General features: G+C 38.1%; 1 protein-coding gene across 2 annotated transcripts in view; it reads right to left on the bottom strand.

Annotated features, from left to right (window-relative positions):
- CSMD2 (CUB and Sushi multiple domains 2) overlaps window positions 1–20573 on the bottom strand; it is an 822245-nt gene that overhangs the window by 518337 nt on the left and 283335 nt on the right. For both annotated transcript variants that reach the window (XM_034413370.3, XM_034413371.3), the window contains exon 5: window positions 3053–3260. In XM_034413370.3, coding sequence (XP_034269261.2) covers window positions 3053–3260 — 208 coding nt within the window. The remainder of the gene's footprint in view (window positions 1–3052; window positions 3261–20573) is intronic.

The raw sequence follows: 20573 nt of genomic DNA, 5'->3' as shown, positions 1-20573 counted from the left end.
GGAAGGTGGGCAAGCTGAGGGCACCTATACTCCAAATGTGAGATATGGTTTCTCACTGCTGATAATGTTTTGTCACAGAAAAGCAATGAAAGTGTAATTAAAGAAAGAGATTGATTTATGCTGTACTAAGCTTATGGCGCCTAGGTCATTTTAAGATTCTTGCATGAATGGCTATGCCTTTTTAATTCTGGGTATTTTTTAGCATCAATGAGTTGTAACACGGCAAGCAAAGAGAGAAAAAGAAAAGGAGAAGGAGAAAAAGATCACAAAGTGCTAACCACACCACCTGCATAGATAACTTCGTATCTGGTGAACTTGCATTCTATCTTCAATAGAAGTTCCTAAAATGGCAGTAGTCTAAATAGCAATAGCACTTAGACTTATATACCACTTCACTGTGCTTTACAGCCCTCTCTAAGCAGTTTACAGAATCGGCATATTGCCCCCAACAATTTTGGTCCTCATTTTACTGACCTCAGATGGATGGAAGGCTGAGTCAACCTTGAGCCGGTGAGATTCGAACTCCAAACAGACGGCTTGATAAAGAGTCTAGCATGTGGGAAAGGTCTGGCTAAAATAACTAATTAAAAGGATCACATAATTAATATCACTGCCCATTTTACTTGTCTCCGTCTAAATCCACACATTGCATTAAACCACAATATGATTTGAGTGGTGAGGAGATTTTATTTCGTTATGGGTGAACTAAGCCACTATTCTTTGAATAGGCTACTATTCACGGGTTAACGTGATCCCAGACAATTATGGTTTCTATAACAAACTGGAATTAACAGTTGGATATTAAGCAACCATCTATACCAGTGATGGCTAACCTTTTTGCTGCTGCATGCCAAAAGTGGGGGGAGTGCAGCGGGGTCACACGTGCCCACACCCATAATTCAATGTGCCCTGCCCCCCATGTATGCACATGCGACCCCCCGCTTTTGGCACGCAATGGCACAGTGGGCCCGGTAGGCCCATTTTTCACCTTCCCCAGGCTCCAGAGGCTTTCTTGGAGCCTGGAGAGGGTGAAAACGGCCTTCCTCATCCACTCCGGAGGCCCTCTGGTGGCCGGAAACGGCCCATTTCCTGACTTCCAGTAGGCCCGGAAGGCCCAAAAATCAGGTGGCTGGTGTGCGCATGCGCACTGGAGCTGAGCTAGGGCAACGCTCGAGTGCCCACAGATATGGCTCTGCGTGCCACCTGTGGCATGCGTGCCATAGGTTGGCCATCATGGAACTATACTATGCAGCAAGGTAAATTCAAAGAGGATGGTTTCTAATGTTTACACAAAAGGAAACTGGAAGTTGGTTGGATTACAAAGAAGGGGGAAGTCAGAAACCAAATATTTAGCTTTATTATCTAGGGGTCTTTTTCTTTCTTTTTCTTTTTTAATCTTATAAATAATAATATAGTGGGGATTTTGACATCAGGTTCTAAAATGTATAATACTTATAACTTGTTCTCTGTTTGGAGACTTTTAACATTCAAAATAAGTTTAGTAATTGTATAACTTAATTAATTATTTGTCCATTGATAGGTTTTTTTTTTAAAAAAATGCATCTCTGCCTTAAATAAACATTCAAAAATGCTCAACCAACCAACAAAAACCAAAATGGAGTGCATAAAACCAGAACCTACTGTGGAACCAAGATAAATTCATTACAGACATCTGTTCTTTTTTATCTTACTTCCCTGAAACAGGGACTAGAATTGTCTAGTGTTAAGGTGACCAACTTTTTTACAATGAGAAGGAGGACATAAATAAATTGAAGAAAAAAAATATTGTAAATAAAAGAAACATTTTATTCATTGCAACAATGAGTCTAATGTGTGCGTGTGTGCCGTGTTGTGTTTTGGTAAGAAGTAAACAAAGCCACTTGCACACGGCGCACTCGCTCAAAACAATTCTCCTGTACGGAGCGCATGCGTCTCATAATTGCGTCTCACTGCACTGTACTGAGCCTTGATGAATCATCATATCAAATACAAATACGTCACATCACACGCAACGAATTGGATCGGCATCGATCGGAGATTTACAGATTAGTCTTCAAATATCGAAAAGGAGGACATGTAGGAGGACACTTTCAAGAGAGGACAGAACTTACAAAAGAAGGACAATTGGTCACCTTACTAGTGTGAGTTTTTCTTCAAAAGTTCATTTAGCTTACTTTATATTTTGATAACACAATTCTCCCAACAATATCAAATCAATACAAATCACCAAGCTAGAAAAGTTTCATGACTACACCATTGTTGATACATCTCATTTTGAAATAATAATAAAAAAAAAAAACCACCAATGGGTTCTCTTTAATATAAAGGCAGTACAGATGCCCTTCAATCAACAAAAACAAAATAGAGGCAAAAGGCCACAGTCAGAACAGTAACAATAACAATATATTAAATGTATAGGCCACTTTTAGGAACTCTGGGCAGTTGTGCAATAATCAAGGAAATCGATTTGCTCAATGGCGGTGGAATTCCCTCCAGCTCTAACAATTTCACTACAGCTCTCATAAAAAAATAGAAATTAATTTTATGATAGTCACATGTATTATGCCAAGCCCCAAAGTTACAGACTTTTACATTCATGACAGTTTATTTTATTTCTTCGTATGAGTTAAAAAAATTTTAATACATTCATTGTAGAAGATAGATAGATAGATAGATAGATAGATAGATAGATAGATAGATAGATAGATAGAGTAGATGATGGGTAGCTAAATAGATAGATATAGATGATAGATAGATAGATAGATAGATAGATAGATAGATAGATAGATAGATAGATAGATAGATAGATAGATAGATAGATAGATAGATAGATAGATAGATAGATCTAGATAGAGATGATAAAGAGAAAATCCTGATTGTGGGATGAAGAGTGGCATTTTCATTGAATGTTAATGGAACATTTTAAAGGCATTAGCAGTCCCTATTCTTTATTTAGGCAGTTCTGATCAGTTGCAAACCGCCACTTGCAAGACATAGTACCAAAGGGAACAAATGATCCACACTGATCTAAAAAAGCACAGCAGATGCTTACCATAAAGAGGATCCCTCCGTTCCAGTGACCTCTAAAAAATCATATTCATCCTCCAATTGGAAATCCAAGAAAACCAGAGCTATGGTGTCTCCAGGCTCTGCTAAAATCGTCCATGTGCAGTCAGCATTGTTGTTGTACTCCAAAGGATAATGGGGGGTTGAAATTATTCCACTCTGCCCTCGAAGTGTCCCACCGCAGGCATCATCGGCTGAAAACCAAAACAAGAAAGGTTAGTTCAGCCAAAAATAACAAATAACAAATGTCAGCCTGAACTCAACATTCTCCATGCCCAAGCTTGGTCAACATACAAAACATTTTCAAGGCCTTTCTGCCAAAACCATCATGGAAGTTAGTGTTGTGGAGCAATTTAAGAGAGGAAACGTAACACAGAATCCATTTCTTCTTGAATCAAATAAGAAAGCCTGGCCTAGATCACATGTCACACTCTGGACTGAATGTACATGATGGTCTTTTCCAGAGATATATGGGTGATGATATCCCATATGATGCTAAGTAAGTTTGTGAGAAAGTTGGAGGTGAGTCAGATGAATGCCTATCTCAGAAAAGGGTGCTGAAGTGCTGAGAGATCTGGGGATAAATGCTTCCAAGAGACTGCCTAAAACTGAAATTGGGAAATTCCAATTCTAGGATCCAAAATTTTCTATTTATTTGAAACTAGCTTTAAAAGATGTTAATTGTTGTGGTCTGCCAGCAGCCTGCGGAACTGGCAGTGGACTTGGACAGTGAGGAGGCTGGGGAGGAACATGGGCCAATCCTCGAGTCTGGGGAAGGCCCAGACAAGGGCTCTGCATAGGAGGCAGAGATGGGCCATCTGGGGGTGATGCATGGACTCCGGAGACCCCAGAGTCGGAGAGCAGAGAGGCAGAGTAACAGGAGGAGCCTCTTCCTAGTGCCCGCATGCACAGAGCTACCAGAAGGTAAGAGCAGCTAAAGCAAAAGGGACGACTCAGGAGTAAGGTCAGGAGATGATTGGCCCCTCCCATAAGGCTTAAAAGAGAAACAAAGGCACTTGGGGCTTTTTGCAGGAAAGCAACGTTGCTAACTCTGTTTCCAGTTGGCATCTCTTGTTTGTTTCTGAACGTAACGCCTTTGGCAGAGTGTCAAAGACAAAGGTTGGTGATTATCCTGAAGGACTTCTTCTGAAAGACTTGTTTTGCAACTAATTGGGACTCGGTTGGGAATGAACATAATTCTCAGCCATTACAATAAAATAGGTTTGTTTGGGAGGAATTGTGTCTTGTAATGACTCAGTTAGCCTAGGTCACAACATTAATGACATTTACATTGTTCTTGCTTTCCTGAGTCTTGCCAACAATGTGGGGCTGGCTGACTTTTTTCCACTCCAAAGTCCATAGTCCAGAAGACGTTTGGCTCAGGAGCAGCAAGTGACTATATTTCAGTTGCATTTTATTGTATTGCAATTGTATTGCACTATAAAGCATTTGGTGACATTGACTCACTTCCATTTGGTGGTATATAAATATAATAGACAAATAAGTTAAATAATATAGATACCATTAAATGGAACATAACAATGGGGGCCCTTGGGAGAGTACGGTATATGCAGTTCTATGAGCACTGGGACAGTTATATGTAACTGTAGGTAAAAGCTTCTCATAGCTTCATTCAAGTCATTTTTTTTTTCTTTTCTTGATTATTTTGAAATTTGTCCCCGTTTCTGTTTCAAATGTTCTGGGAAAAATAATGACCATAGTACAGGGATGAAATCCAGCAGGTTTTGACAGGTTCTGGAGAACCAGTAGTGGAAATTTTGAGCAGTTTGGAAAACCGGCAAATACCACCTCTGACTGGCCCCAGAGTGGGAAGGGAATGGGGATTTTGCAGTATCCTTCCCCTGGAGTGGGGAGGGAATGGGAACACACTAACTATGAATTTGGTTATGCCACATTTACTTGATAAACATTTCAAATGAAATATTTAAAGGAACAAGTTTTAGCAATCCTTTCTATCTAGAAGACTAGATAACCCCATGACCCATTTGCTCTTCGTTTCAGAGATATTTTCTTATCCGTTTCTCCATTGTCTTCAACAGTGGCAAGGCTCCTTCTGTGTTAAGTTCACATCCTCAACAAATTTGTTTTAATCATCAGCGTTCCTAATATATACTGGACAACCAAGGAAGTGTCACTCCTTTTTATCTTAAATCTCACTAGGGCTAACCAGGGGTGAAATGCTCCCGGTTCGGACCGGATCACTCGATCCGGTAGCGATGGCGGCGGGTGGTTCGGAGAACCAGTAGCAAAAATCCCTGCGCACCCCCCCACATGTCCAGCTGAGCCGCACAATCATCAGAGGCTTTTTTTTTTACTTTTAAAAGCATTTTTTCTACAACCTTTTCTGATGAAAAAATGCTTTTAAAAGTAAAAAACAAGCCTCTGATGATCGCGCGGCTCAGCTGGGATCATCAGAGGCTTTTCAAAGCATTGTTTTCTGCAACCTCTTGGCCGAAGAGGTGATAAAAAAAATGCTTTGAAAAGTCTCTGACGATCCCAGCTGAGTTCCCTGATCGACAGAGAGGCATTTTTTTAAAAAATCTCTCTAACGATCCCAGATGAGTTCCTGATCAGTAGAGGGGCTTTTCAAAGCATTAGAAAAAATGTTTTGAAAAGTTTTTTTTTTTAAAGTTGGCCACGCCCACCCAGTCACATTACCCCCTCCACCAAGCCACGCCCACAGAACCGGTAGTAACAGATTTTACATTTAACCTCTGGGGCTAACCATTTAATTCTGAATACATCCGACAATGCATTTATATTCATGGAAAACAATGTCTTAATCAAGCCTATTTACTTAGTCACACTTTTTTAAAAGCAATAGACAATAAACTTTCTCACTTTGATAAGTTTTTTCAATGACCTGCTGATCAGCATATCTGTTGTCCAACACTTTCTAAATTGAGCTAATGTCACCTCATCTATCCTTCTCATCAGAATTCAACCAAACGCCTTTCCAGGCACATTTAAACAGATTAATTCCCCTATCCTTTTTGCATTTTCTTTGGCTATTTTTTCCCTTTTTACATTAACAATATCAGTTTTCTTCCAATCATCAGACAGTTAAAGTCTTAATGCTAGTGTTAAACAAGTCCATAACCTTTCCAGGTGCAAGATACATCCACATTTAAAATTTCCTAAATTGTTACAATATTTTTATCTCATCTGTCTTTCATGCCCAAGGTGGAACAAGAACTCACAGTCTCCTGGCTTCTAAGCCAGTATCTTCTCCATTACAGCAAACTGACTCTTTTAGATAGTTAAAATTGTCTATACCGTGTTTTCCCAAAAATAAGACCCTGTTTTATATTTTTTTTAACCCCAAAATAAACGCTTTGTCGAAGTGTGAATCAGCTTTGTTCCCCCCCTGGGGAAACTGTAATTAATTCGAGGTGAATGGATTTTGTTTTCCATGGTGTATACTCTCAAAGAAAGAAAACCCGAAGTATATATTCTAAGAAACATTTTATTATAAAAGTACAAAACTAGACAACTACATCTTACGGCAGTTATCTCAGAGACGGACAAAGGAAGAATCAGGAAGTTAGAAAGAAAGAATGCAGACGTGCAGTAGTCCAATATCTTACAAGACCAGCCTTATCTCAGCTACAGATAAATTCCCTGTCCAGGCTACCATAAGTCTTAGAATGGGAGCTCAGCTGGCAAACACTTAACGCAGTGACACGCTTAGCCTTATTTTCGGGGAGGTCTTATTATTTTGGGGTGTATGTAGCAAGATGGTGCTCCTCTTGCTGTCTTACCTGATTTCCAGCTCTGTGTTTAAATATTTTTGGGAAGGACTTATTTTCGGGGGGAGCCTTATTTTAGTGCACGCGCTCAAAAGCCCGATTGGGCTTATTATCAGAGGATGTTTTATTTTCGGGAAAACAGGGTACTTACATCCTGACCATTTTCAACCTTTTCACAGCATTTATGGCTTTCTTTTCATGATTTCAACTCTTTCATATATCACTATCATTCCTATAAAGAGATCTAAAATATTTTTCCAACAGTTTCTCATCCCAAATGACTCTGGTTGCTCTTCAGATCGTATACATCTTTTACTAAATGATTTCATCATTTTTATTTTTAATATCATTCACTCTGCTGGAGACTCCTTCTCTCTTCTTCCTTCACTTCTAAAAAATGTTTTATATCTATCAAAATTGCTCTGCACATTCTCTATCTCTTCATTTTAGTAATTTCCTCTTCACTCTGAGTGCATTCTTTGCAACTATCTTCTTCTTTAAGAACAAAACCTTTCATCCTTTTTTGCAACCATTTTTAAAATGCCTTCTTTCTTATCCTCAAGATCTTTCATCTGATTATTTCATAAAACAATTTTTTTCATACTGTGCATTAATATATCTTCACACTTTTCTGTGTCATTCTGTAGCATAATTCTTTGCATTATGTTCCAATGAGTTTTCCCATTCTGTTTTCTTTTTTTATATATATAATTTTTATTAATATATTCTATACACCAATACACAAATAAAATATACAATTCTGCCACCATGGTATAATGTGATTACATTGTCCATAAATATAAAGTCATTCCTTTATACATACATATTTGCTATCATATATATACATCATCATATAGCTATTCTATCCCACCTTTTCTGGACCCAATCGTACCATAATTTCCAACTGTTATAAAATTCTGAAACTTTTTTACCATTGATCAATCTAGTTAATCTATCTGATTCCGCACACTCATTAATTTTATATATTATTTTCAAATCCATCGGTAAGTATTGATTTTTCCACTCCTGCGCATACGCTAATCTTGCTGCAGTAATAATGTGAATCAACAAGAACCATATATCTGATTTAACATTCAAAAGTTTTGCCCCCAATAGGAAAATCTCGGGCCTTAATTCCAAATTAATCTGTGTAATTTCCAAAATCCATTGCCGTATTTTTTTCCAATATTTAACCGCCTGCGGGCAGGTCCACCATTGGTGAAAATAAGTTTCATTACTGTAACCACACTTCCAACAGCAGGCAGATGTTCTGTTTTCTTATTTCCACTTTCCATTTGCCCTCTGAGAGATTAATCTATTTCTTAATTCTCTTTCCATAGAGGAATATTCCTTCTCTTCCTGTAGTTATTCTTCTTTTATTCTAGTTCCTTTCCCTCCCTTTCTTTTATTTCCTTCCCACTTCTTTTTCCAAGATCTACTGTTGTCACTATCCAATAATGGTCTATGTTACCTCTCATCACCCATTGATACTTCAATCCTTTTTAAACTGTGTAATCATAATCAAATCAAAGCCAATCCTTGGCCATATATAAAATGAATATATTTGTGCTAAACCATAAACTTTAAACAAACATAGTTTTCCCTAGAGGATACTCACTCACAAATCACCACATTCATTTATTCTTCAATCTCCAAATGATATCATAGTTCTTCCTACTCTTTCTCATACCCACCCATCCATTCAAGTGTCAAGCATAAGGAATCAAGAAAGTCATGAGGAGCTCCTCCAGAGTAGTTTGTTTATTGTTGTTTACCTATGGAGACGAATCTTGCTAAACTAAAACAAAAATCTGCATAACTATTAGATATTTGTTGTTGTTGTTAGTTGCGAAGTCATGTCCGACCCATCGCAACCCCATGGACAACGTTTCTCCAGGCCTTCTTGTCCTCTACCATCCTCTGGAGTCCATTTAAGCTCACACCTATTGCTTCAGTGACTCCATCCAGCCACCTCGTTCTCTGTTGTCCCCTTCTTCTTTTGCCCTCAATCATTCCCAGAATTAGGCTCTTCTCCAGTGAGTCCTTCCTTCTGATTAGGTGGCCAAAGTATTTGAATTTCATCTTCAGGATCTGGCCTTCTAAGGAGCAGTCAGAGTTGATCTCCTCTAGGACTGACCGGTTGGATTGCCTTGCAGTCCAAAGGTCTTGCAGGAGTCTTCTCCAGCACCATCGTTCAAAGGCCTCAATTCTTTGGTGCTCAGCCTTTCTTATGGTCCAAAACTATTAGATATACCCTCTCAGAAAGCTTAGGAAGGATATGACTTACCTCTCTTCCTAAATACCAAAGATTCCAAGCTGAGTTGTCTCTGATCTCTTCTCTCTTGTGACTCTGGACTACTGTCCACCACACCAAGTCATGTAGTTCTTTTTTTTAACCCACTTTGTCTTCACTCAGAATGTTGCATATCCTCCTCCCCCCCAACATCTGGTTCTTCCATTATCACCTGGAGTACAACATGCAACTATAACAACTTACGTATTTGCGTTTTCATGTACATTCATAACTACCGAGATATACCTTCATATTCAGACATTGTCAGTCTCTATGGCCTGCTCTCGAATTGCCATAAGCAAGGGAGATGGGAAACTGATGAAACGGCATGGCAGCCAAAGACAGATGCACATTCCAGACTTATCTCTCTTTAGGCTGTATCCCAGGGTTACCCACAGCGGCCGGAGGGGAGTGATCTTTACAACCAGCGAAATTACTCCATTGGCGAATGTGATTGATGATGCACCCTGGGGGGGGGGAATAAGGTCATGATTGGGGTGCAAATTAAGTAGGGTCAGAGCTGGCTTCACTTGGGAACATGCCAACGTGAAGCTCCTAATAAGTAACTGAATTTCTTTTGAAACTTGGCTTAATTAGGGCATCTGTCTGAACCCTGACATTTAGAATGTACTCTCCTGTGGGTTTTGTTTCATTTTGTTTATAACTTTTTGAAAACTGTTTAATTGTATTTTAATGATATTCTTTTAAATTATTTTGATATATTTGGCTTTGGGTATTTTAATCAAATGTGCATCCAAAGTCATATAAAGTAAATTATATGTAGTCCAATTTTTGTATGTAGTAATCCTCCAAATGAAACATCCAAGCATTGAATATTTTGTTCAAATTTAGAATAAAATGTGCATTTTTTTTTGGATCATTGTCTAATATATACAGATATATATTATAATTTATGTAAAATTTATGAAAAATTGGGTATTCTTCCAGCTTTATAGTATCAATTTTTTGTAACTATTTTGCATCCAATTCCTATTTCCACTGTCTTCCTATTATTTTCCAATTGCTACAATATAATTCAAAAGAACACAGCATCCATAAAAACCAGTAAATCATCTGCAACAAAATGGAAATTATATAAAAGCAGAAATAATGACACAAGATTGTATTTTAAGCAGTGCGTTTTCAACAATTAGCTAAACTCATCTACTCCTTCCTTTAAAATGCATGAATTTCCATTCTGTAGGAAACATTCATTTGGGACATCCGGTTGATGTCACAGTGGGATTGGACACACAGTGCGGGTCTCCATGCTCCCGTGCCGAATTCTTCCTGCTTGTGGGCTCCAGAGGGAGCCAAAGCCACCATGTAGGGGCAGTGAAGGAAAGAGCGACACCCTGTGAGGTCGGGGAGAGTTGCAGCTCTCCTGTCTAGCCCGGTGTTTTTTCTTCCTCTCAGCCACAGCAAGAAGAAGCAGCAGCCTAAAGATGGCTACTACAAAGCTGGGACAACCAAAGAACAACTGCTAAGATTGGTGCTGGAGAGAAGAAGGTGAGCCGTGTTAGAACTGGGGGAGAGGATTTTTCTTTCACTTTAAATCTAAACCCAAGAAACAATTCAGAATAATTTGTTCAGAACTATGTTTAAGCATTTTGGGGCACTCTGAAGAAATACCTAACTGGAAATGAAAGGCACAGGAGAATAAATAATAGATTTTGAAATAAATAGAAAATCGGGACTCCTAAACTGGGAAGAAGTGGTACTGGGAAGGCATTTTCAAATGTTGGAATTATCTACAAAACTTATTCTGCTTTTACAAATGTTTAAATTACAAGTTTTCTTCTTATATGAAAGACAGTGAAAGTGAAAAATCCATTGGATTATTTTTAGCTACCCTATGAGTACTGGAGATCCAAATATGAAAATAAGGAAGTGATTTAATTAAAGAGACATTTGAATATTATACTAGAGGACTGAATTTGTAAAGAGGACATAAAGGGGCTTTTCATAACCCTTGGGACTACTTAAATGGAACTGATTGTTAACCTATGAGATATAAAGAACTGGGACTAGTGTACTTCTTGAAGGGTATTTCAAAGTCTGAATAAATAGTTCTTGGACTGTTGGATAAAAATTATTTTATTTAAAAAAACAAAATAAGATACTCAAAAAGAAAAAGAATGAGTGGAATTGTGCAGGAGCTGGATTTACTCTTTCAAAATACAAAAGACATTAGGAATAAAGGATTTAAGGAAATTATGGAAAAAATGGAACCTACCATACAAGGGATGATGAATACAGACCAAGACGCCCAGGAAAGGGAGAAGTCAAAAGAAGAAATGAAGGAAGAAGAAGACCAAAAGGAGATAACAATGAAAATAACAGTGATTGATGAATTAAACCAGGGTGAAAACATATTAAGAAAGTTGGAAGATATGTTTGAAATGGAGGCAGGGGCCTGGATAGAAATTTTAGAAACTAGGCAGTGGAGGAGGGTAGAGGTGAGAGGAACACCTAGATTGGACATCCAAGAAATAGACATAGACGGAGATTCAAGAGAGGAATTTGGGAGGCAAGTCAAAAAAAAAGGCATAGCAATTAAAGTATTGAAGCAAGCAAGAGATGATGGTTAGAAGATTTTCTTGTTTATTGTTGTTCTGATTGGCTTTTCCTTTTTCCTCTCTTTCTTTTAAAGCATAGCAATTAAAGTATGAAGCGAGCAAGAGATGACGGATGGATGATTCCCCTTTGTTGTTGTTGTTGTTCTGAGTTGCTTTTCCCTCTCTCTTTCTCTCTATTCTTTTTTTATTTTTTTTAGGCAGGTGACATGATTAGAAGTTAGACAGGAAAGAAAGAAAAAGTTTCTTAATAAAGGGTGACATGATTAAAAGCTAGAATAAGTGATAGAAATAAGGGGAATATTAATGTATACATTTTTATTTTATAAAATGAAAGTAATAATTAGAAAATGTGGAATAGTTGAATAATGACAGACTGCAACCTAATATAGATGTGAATTATTGTTAGAAATAAATGTTGATTGGATGTAATAATTATGTTTAATCTGATCAGTTTCATTTGTATTGGAATGTATGACGCCCAGGTGCCACATTGTTCACGCATTGATTTGACATTTTTATAAAAAATAAAAAAATAAAAAAAGAGAAACATTCATTTGGGAGAATGAAATTTTATTTTAAATCATTAAATTAAATGAAAATAATTAGTCATCTTATGATAAAAATTGGGATCAGAATCTTGGTCACTGAGTGAAATGATCATTAAGTAGGAAATTCACATAACTGCTTCGCCTGATGTCTGCAATTCCAGCACTCCCATTTGTAATTGTTAAGAAATTTCATGGGTCATTAAGCACAGTGTGGGGTTACCCGGGGGGGAGGGGGAGGTGAGGGAAGTCCCAGGTGGCCTGGTGTAGACTACACAGCCTATTGGCCAGTAGTGGGATTCAACTGGTTCGCACCACTTCAGGCGAACCGGTTGTTAAATTGCTGGCTGGCCCCTCCCCTCTCCTTCCAGAAGTTCCCACATGTCCCATTTTGGCTCCCAGGTAAGTGCAGGGAGGCCTACTAGGCCCAAAATGGGGCATGGGGGTGCAACACCCCCCCGTGCCCTCCTCGTGGCCCATTTTTGCTCCCAGGAGGCTGCAGGAAGGCCTACTAGGCCCAAACAGGGCATGGGGGGGTGCAGTGCAGCCCCCCAGCCCGTTTTTGCTCCCAGGGGGGTGCAGGAGGCCGAGTGCTACCTGTCACAAGCCTGGCCACGCCCACCCAGGCAGTCATTAGGGCAAATAACCAGTTGTTAAATTATTTAAATCCCGCCACTGCTATTGGCCAAGAGGCAGTGGGAAAGCCATGAGGGAAGGTTGCAAGTTGCTGTCATCACCTACCAAGAAGACTCCTTCTCATCTCTAGAATCATGTGTTCATAATCATGTGATTATAAGTAAGTGTGTGTGTGTATGTGTGTGTGTGCAAGCATTCCATTTTGCAATAGTCAGAAATGCTTTACAAGCCATAAAGCATCTTTTCAAAGGTCATCATTAAATGGACATACGTTGAGGACTACCTCTAATGGCAACATAGTCTTCCATTTTACTGTATCAGATTGTTAGTCAAAATAGTTTGTCCAAGATTCTCTGAACAAGAGAACAAGAGCCGAGGTGGCGCAGTGGTTAGGGTGAAGTACTGCAGCTACTTTAAATTTGTCGGAGCCAAAATTATTTAATTTGATTTTATTCTACTTTTAAATTTTGTATGGATGTGTTTTATTGTTTGGCTGTGCACCGCCCTGAGTCCTTCGGGAGTAGGGCGGTATAGAAATCGAATAAAATAAATAAATAAATAAAATAAATAAATACTTCAGCTGACTGCTAGTTCAGCAGATCAGCGGATCAAATCTTACCGGCTCAAGGTTGACGCAGCCTTCCATCCTTCCGAGGTAGATAAAATGAGGACCCAGATTGTTAGGGGGCAATATGTTATTTAGTATACTGTCTTTGGTGTAAGCTGCCCAGAGTCCTCGGAGAGTGGGCGGCATAGAAATATGACTAATAAAATAATAACATAATAAATAAATAAGTAAACAATGCAATTTTCTTGCCGGTAGTGCTATCCTTTGCACCTTCCTACCAAACATAGTACACACTTTCAAAACAGAAACACCATTCAACAGAAAAACAGGATATTAACGTCCTACTCCTTTTTAAGGTATACCTTTTTACTTTTCAAAGGCATAATTAGTTTAATTGGGAAGAGAATTCAAAGAACCACTATTAAATCCGAGATGGTGAAAGTAGCAATCAATTACTGCAATAAATTGAAAGTAAATTTTAAATATCTCCTCCTTTAAATCAACTGGGTCTGCAAAGAGGTCAAAGGTGTAGTTCAGAAACAGCAAACCAAGGAAAGATTAAAACCAAAAGGAATTAGCATAAGCTATCTGTTCTAGTACATACTTACTTTGATGAAAATTGTACAAAATTCACTAAAGAAGGCAAACAACAAGGCTTCAGCTTTAATGTTTTAAATTCAGCTTATTAAAGGCGGAGCAGTAAGAATTTCCATTTTGGATTTGTTCTTAAATGGCTATTTTGCAGCTTGCTGTCTATTAAACTAGACCAGGGGTCTGCAACCTTTGAACACTCAAAGAGCCATTTGGACCCGTTTCCCACAGAAAAGAAAACACCAGGAGCCACAAAACCCTTCCCGTGCCTGACTATTTCTTGAGCGGCCACAAAACTAGCATATGTAGTTGAATTAAACGTTCTGTTTTCTTCTGAAACTTTTCTTTTCTTGAATTTATTCATGGTTGGCCTACCGGGGGTTGAAAAGCTCAATAAATCGTGTGCCAGCGGATGTCGCACATTGGTGGCTGTGACGCATATTTTGAGTGACAGGGAGCTGCAGCAGAGGGGTGAAAGAGCCACATGTGGCTCCAGAGCCGCAGGTTGCTGACCCCTGAACTAGACAATTCAGAAATACATTTCTGGTTTATGTAATCAACCAGAAAGCTTTTCCATTGGGAATATTGTGTTGTGTATTATTTAATTATAGTGGAGTGTGTTGGCTCACCTGGGGTTAGGACCCTGGGCTGAGGATCGGTAGGGTTGTGTTTGAGATCCAGTTGTTGTCACGTGGCAGGGTGAGCTCCCGTCACTTGTTCCAACTCTTGCCAACCCAGGAGTTTGAAAGTGGGTGACTGTGAGTAGATAGATGGGTACCACTTTGGTGGGCAATTTAACAGGAACATGAAAGGAGCCCCCAACTGGGTATCCATGGGCAACAGTGATGTCACTGGTTAATCCTTTCACCATGGAAGCGGTAGTATTTATAGTTTACTGAACAAACCACAATTGTGTAGGTTGACTAATATGCTCAAATAAAACTAACTGCATAATGTTTAAGTGTAAAATAAGAACCACCATAGCAAGTGATGACAATCTGGTACATACTCTGGAAAAGATACCCTATGTATAATTAGTTTTCTTCATATATATTCTAGCATCTGGGATTAATTCTGTTACATGTGCTATTTGCTTTTGAAATGGACTTGGACAGGTGATTCATGAATTGCATTATCGTCTGGAGGCACTAAAAAGGAAGGAGGTTGTCAAGATTGAACTAGGACACTTTAAATTTCCTACTGGAACTTCATGCTCAGCTATTTGGCCTTAAACTATACATGACAGGAGTAGTTTCTTAGGTGACTTGGCTGCAAAAGGACTTAAATAGTAGCAGACTGGGTGAGTTGTTCAATGCTTCCTTAAAATTACACCAGAGACTTGAATATCTTTTCCAGCTTCAAACACAACTCTATGAATTACAACTAAAGAGGATGCAGGCTGAGATAAGTAGAAAGGCAGAAAGACAGAATGGGATGCTGTGTGCACACACTTATAAAACACACATCCATTTTTACTACCGGTTCTATGGGTGTGGCTTGGTGGGTATGGCGTGACGAGTGTGATGGAAAGGATACTGCAAAATCCCCATTCCCTCCCCACCCCACTAACCTGCTCTGGGAAGGAATAAAACTCCCCCCTCTTCATTTCCCCAAATAAAGTATTACTCATAAGAAAAGTCTCCCAGTAAAGCAAGGAAAAATCAAGCTGCTAACAAGGAACCTGCCTGATACTCATTCCACATTCCTGCCAGCTGCATAAAGGAAACTTTGTAAGAAGAAAACAGCTACCGGTGCTTAGAGATAAAAGAAAGTGGAAGCTGGAATTTCAGCTCCATTTACAAGCATTCAAGACAGGATATTTCACAATGGAATTCGCCCAAACCTTTTTAGAAACACAAAGCCCATGTTGCACAAACCCCAACACTTCAAAAACATAGAACCATATAAGAATCCCTCCTCTTATCCAATTTGTTGTTCAGCTGACCCAGAAATGAACTGCTGAATGTCACTTCACTTCTGGAAGTAAAAACCTCCTTCCAGCAGATGTTTCTTGGCTTGTCAATTTAAAGCGATGGCATCTCTCTTTTTTTTTCCCTTCTTCTTCTTTGCCAAGTGATCTCCTGGCTGAAAAGCGAGCCCTGATTTTTTCTTCTAGCCGATCAGCTGGGAGACTGGGAGGCAGCAAATAGATTGGGGGTGGGGCCAGGCAGATGTGGTATTTACCGGTTCTCCGACCTACTCAAAATTTCCACTACCGGTCTGGAAGACCCGGGGAGAACCGATAGCACCCACCACTGATCCCATCTGTATAATGGGAAGCATGTATCCATTAAATTATTTCTTCAAATATTCCAGTAGCGTTTGGTGGTGGATCTCTAGGTGTTCAGGCAGATAGTTCTCAAGTAACTATCTGACCTGATTTACTGACCTGATCCACACATTCTGCCAATCCTAGTTCTTTGACTAATGTACAATTGACAAAGTTCATTGAAAGAACCAACCAAATAACAATAGAGCTTAGCAGAATGCATAAACCCCATTGCTCTGCATTAGAGTTGATGGGAATTGAACTTGGGATCTATTGCTTGTAAAAAATTATATCGCTTATAAAAACTAAATTAGAGCCAGAGTTTGCACTTTGTAATAAGTTATAGTGCTATTTGTTTATGGCTTAGAGAAATGCATGATCCCATCCCTCGAGTTTATTGTTTAGTGTTATGCAAACCTAACAAATTGTGCCTTAGTCAACAAACTATGTTTAAACAAATAATAAAGTTATAGACTTTGTCATGGACAATCTTCATGAGAAGAAGGCTCGGAAAACCTTTATTTCTTTGCCAGAATACCTAATCTATTTTTTTCTCCTTATTGCAATAGTGTTGCAGCTGCAAGAATATTTATCTTTCTAAAGACACTGTTCTCCAAGAAATATTGTATTTATTTCTGCTTTATATATAGTCTAGATATTGTGTTATATATGATTCTTGATTTATTGTCTGTGATAAAAATTAAATACTGTCACTGAAATTCCAGCTTGGGCAAAAGTAAACTACTTTAGCGGAATTTGGAGCATTTTGTTGATATTTGTTAAAAAATGGATCCAGAAATAAAGAGGACTGTGATGCAGTTGAGAAAGGATTTGTACACACGCTATTGAAAATATTTCACAATTACTTTGCCAAGATGATGACAATGCACTTCCTATTACAGTACATTTTGATTGGAAGGATGTAAAAACCATCCAGAGATGGGCTGAGAGAATGGAACCAAATGATTTAGCTAATCTAACTTTGATTTAGCTAACCAAACATTTTTACATTTTAGTAGTTTATACAGATGCCTATTTTATTTGTTAGAAACTCTTCCTTTATTAACCTACTTTATTTATATTTATATAGCATTACTTTGTCAACATACCATGCACATATTGTAGACCGTCAGTGAACATTGCACAACAACAAAGTAAACACCTATGACTAAAAAAAAAGAAGCAATTGTCTAATTCACTACTTTCTCATAATGCAATTTTCTATGATTGAAAAATATTTGTGCGAATGAGTTCCCGTTACTTGTCCCAGCTTCTGCCAACCTAGCAGTTCGAAAGCACGTAAAAAATGCAAGTAGAATAATAGCTAGTATGGTTATAATGGCTGTTATAATTGTTATAAAGGATAGAAAGGTAAAGTAGAAGCGCTCATTACAGAAGCAGAATATAGGGGCCGATGCGGAAGGCTGTAAAAATGTGATACATTGTTATGTTTGGTTTTTTTAGTGTTTTAGTGTTTTGTTTTTAATGGTTTAGTGTTTTGTTTTTTAGTCTTTTAGTGTTTAAGGTGAAAAATGCTTAATAAAAACTATTTTAAAAAAAAGAAAAAGAAAAATAGGGACAATTTTGGTGGGAAGGTAACAGTGTTCCATATGCCTTTGGCGTTGAGTCATGCTGACCACATGACCACAGAGACGTTTTCGGACAGCGCTGGCTCTTCGGCTTTGAAACGGAGATGAGCACCACCCCCTAGAGTCGGGAATGACTAGCACATATGTGCAAGGGGAACCTTTATTCCTTGTCTGGCCTTCAGGTGCTTTGGAAAGCAGCTTAACCCCTCCTCTCTGTGGCAACCCCTCAAGTATTGGAACACGGCTATCATGCCTCCCCTGGTCCTTCATTAGACTAGCCATGCCCAGTTCATGTAACCGTTTTTCATATGTTTTAGTCTCCAGTCCCCAAATTATCCTGGTTGCTCTCCTTTGTACTTTTTCTAGAGTCTCAACATCTTTTTTATAGTGTGGTGACCAAAACTGGATGCAGTACTCTAGGTGTGGTCTTACTAGGGCTTTATAGAGTAGTATTAGTACCTCACTTGATCTTGATTGTATCCCTCTGTTAATTTATATAGGGTATGGCTAGCTGATGAGAGCTAAATAGATTGAAATAGAGCTATACTAGTCTCCTTTTATTTCTTTATCAGCAAATATAAATTTGGTATAAAATGGTTTATTGTGAATGTGACTGCTCTAACTAACTATTCTAAAATTACGAGTTCCAAGTATATTACTAAAGAAAGAAGCAGACATCCTGCAAGCTCCGGAACTTAAAATTTTAAAATAATTAAAATTTTATTTTACTAAGCTTTTGTCAGCCATCTGCTGACATCGTCAGAGTATTAAACTACCATTACAGAGATATTCATCCCCCATTGATAAGCAAGCTAGGAGGGAGGAAACAGTAGGAATTAAGCCTCCATCATCCAGCATGACGACAGCAAAAACAACACAGCTAATTACAAATGGGAGATGGCTGGAAGGGCCTATTACACGTGCAATGGCCAAATTGATTAATGGCATATAAAGGCAGAGATTTCTGTAATGGTAGTTTAATACTCTGACGATGTCAGCAGATGGCTGACGAAAGTTTAGTAAAATAAAATTTTAATTATTTTAAAATTTTAAGTTCTCGAGCTCGCAGGGAGGGGCTGCATTGTAGAGGAATAAGAGACAACTCTACAAGACACAAGGGAGAGAGGAGGACTAGCATTACCGGACTGGGAGACATACTATAAAGCATCATCACTGGTTTGGATTAAGGACTGGAGAGAACTCAAAAACAAAAGAATACTGACGCTAGACGCTTGATCTACAAAGAGGATGGCACACATTTTTGTGGGAGGGAAAAGACAAGCAACATGGATATTTTCAAAAACACATCATCAGACAAGCATTGTTCCAGATATGGCAGGGGATAAAAAGGAGACATTACGATAAAATTCCGGAATGGCTATCGACTATGGAGGCACAGATTTACCCTAATGCTATGGACACTGCCAAAATGAAAACCTACAAAGACCTGCTAAACAACCAAAGGGAATTAAGATCGAGACAAGAACTGAAAGAAATGGGTACAGACATTGATTGGTGGCCATATTTGCAAATAAAATCTAGATATAAGACAGATTCGGCACAATTTGGATTCCAAAAAGGTCAATATGAATTAGATAAAATTTTACAAGGGACAGATAACAAATTGATAAAAAAAACCTTACAATTACCTATTAAGATACAAATTAGAAGAAGAAGTGGTTAAAGAAAATATGATAATTTGGGCGAGAAATTTCGGATATAACATTGAATTGGAAAAATGGGAAAAATTATGGACAATAAATTATAAACTAACAATGTCTGTAGAAGAAAACATGTACAAAATGTTCAATAGGTGGCATCTCCCACCAGCCAAACTGGCAAGGATGTTCCCGAATACCTCCCCAACATGCTGGAAATGCAAACTCCAAAAAGGAACCTATTACCATATGTGGTGGTCCTGTCAGAAAGCAAAACAATATTGGCAAATGATTAGAAAACAAATAGAAGGACTCATACACCAAAAAATAGAATTGAGGCCAGAAACCATTTTATTAGGAATAATTATAGGACAATATGAAAAGGAAATAAAGTATCTAATCATCCAGATATTAACAGCAGCATGAATAATCTTTGCCCAAAATTGGAAGAACAATGATATACCAACAGAAGACAGAGTAATCAGTAAAATTATGGAATGTGCAGAAATGGATAAACTTACAAAGGAAATACAAGGAAAAGAGGAAAACGATTATTATTTAGTATGGGAGAGATGGTACATCTGGTTGTAGGATAGAAAAGAAAAAAGATAAGGAAATAAATGAGAAGATATAAATTATAGATATGAACATTAAATACCAATTTAGGTTAAAAGTGAATTAAAAATATTAAGAGAATATATAGAAATGATATATTAGGAATATAAATATAAGAGATAGGTTAAAATAAAAAAGAGTAAAGGTATAAACAAAAATATAGATTACCCATGCTACAAGTTTGAAAAGAGAATGTATTTTTGTTTACTTGTTTGTATTCGTATGTTTTGTTGTTGTTTGTTTGTACTTTCTAATAAAAAACTTTTATAAAATAAAAAGAGAGAGAGAGACAACTCAGTTCAAAAATTTTGGGTGAGAGAAAAGAGTGTGAAGACAGCCCCTCCTTAATAGTTCTCGGAGTACATGGAAGATGCAGAGAGTCTGGCAAGATTCT

The sequence above is a fragment of the Pantherophis guttatus genome, chromosome 10 (genome assembly GCF_059756535.1).
Source record: "Pantherophis guttatus breed Tessera chromosome 10, ASM5975653v1, whole genome shotgun sequence".
Classification (NCBI taxonomy): Eukaryota; Metazoa; Chordata; class Lepidosauria; order Squamata; family Colubridae; genus Pantherophis; species Pantherophis guttatus.
The sequence above is the reverse complement of the archived record's forward strand: the minus strand, read 5'-3'. Positions and strand labels throughout refer to the sequence as shown.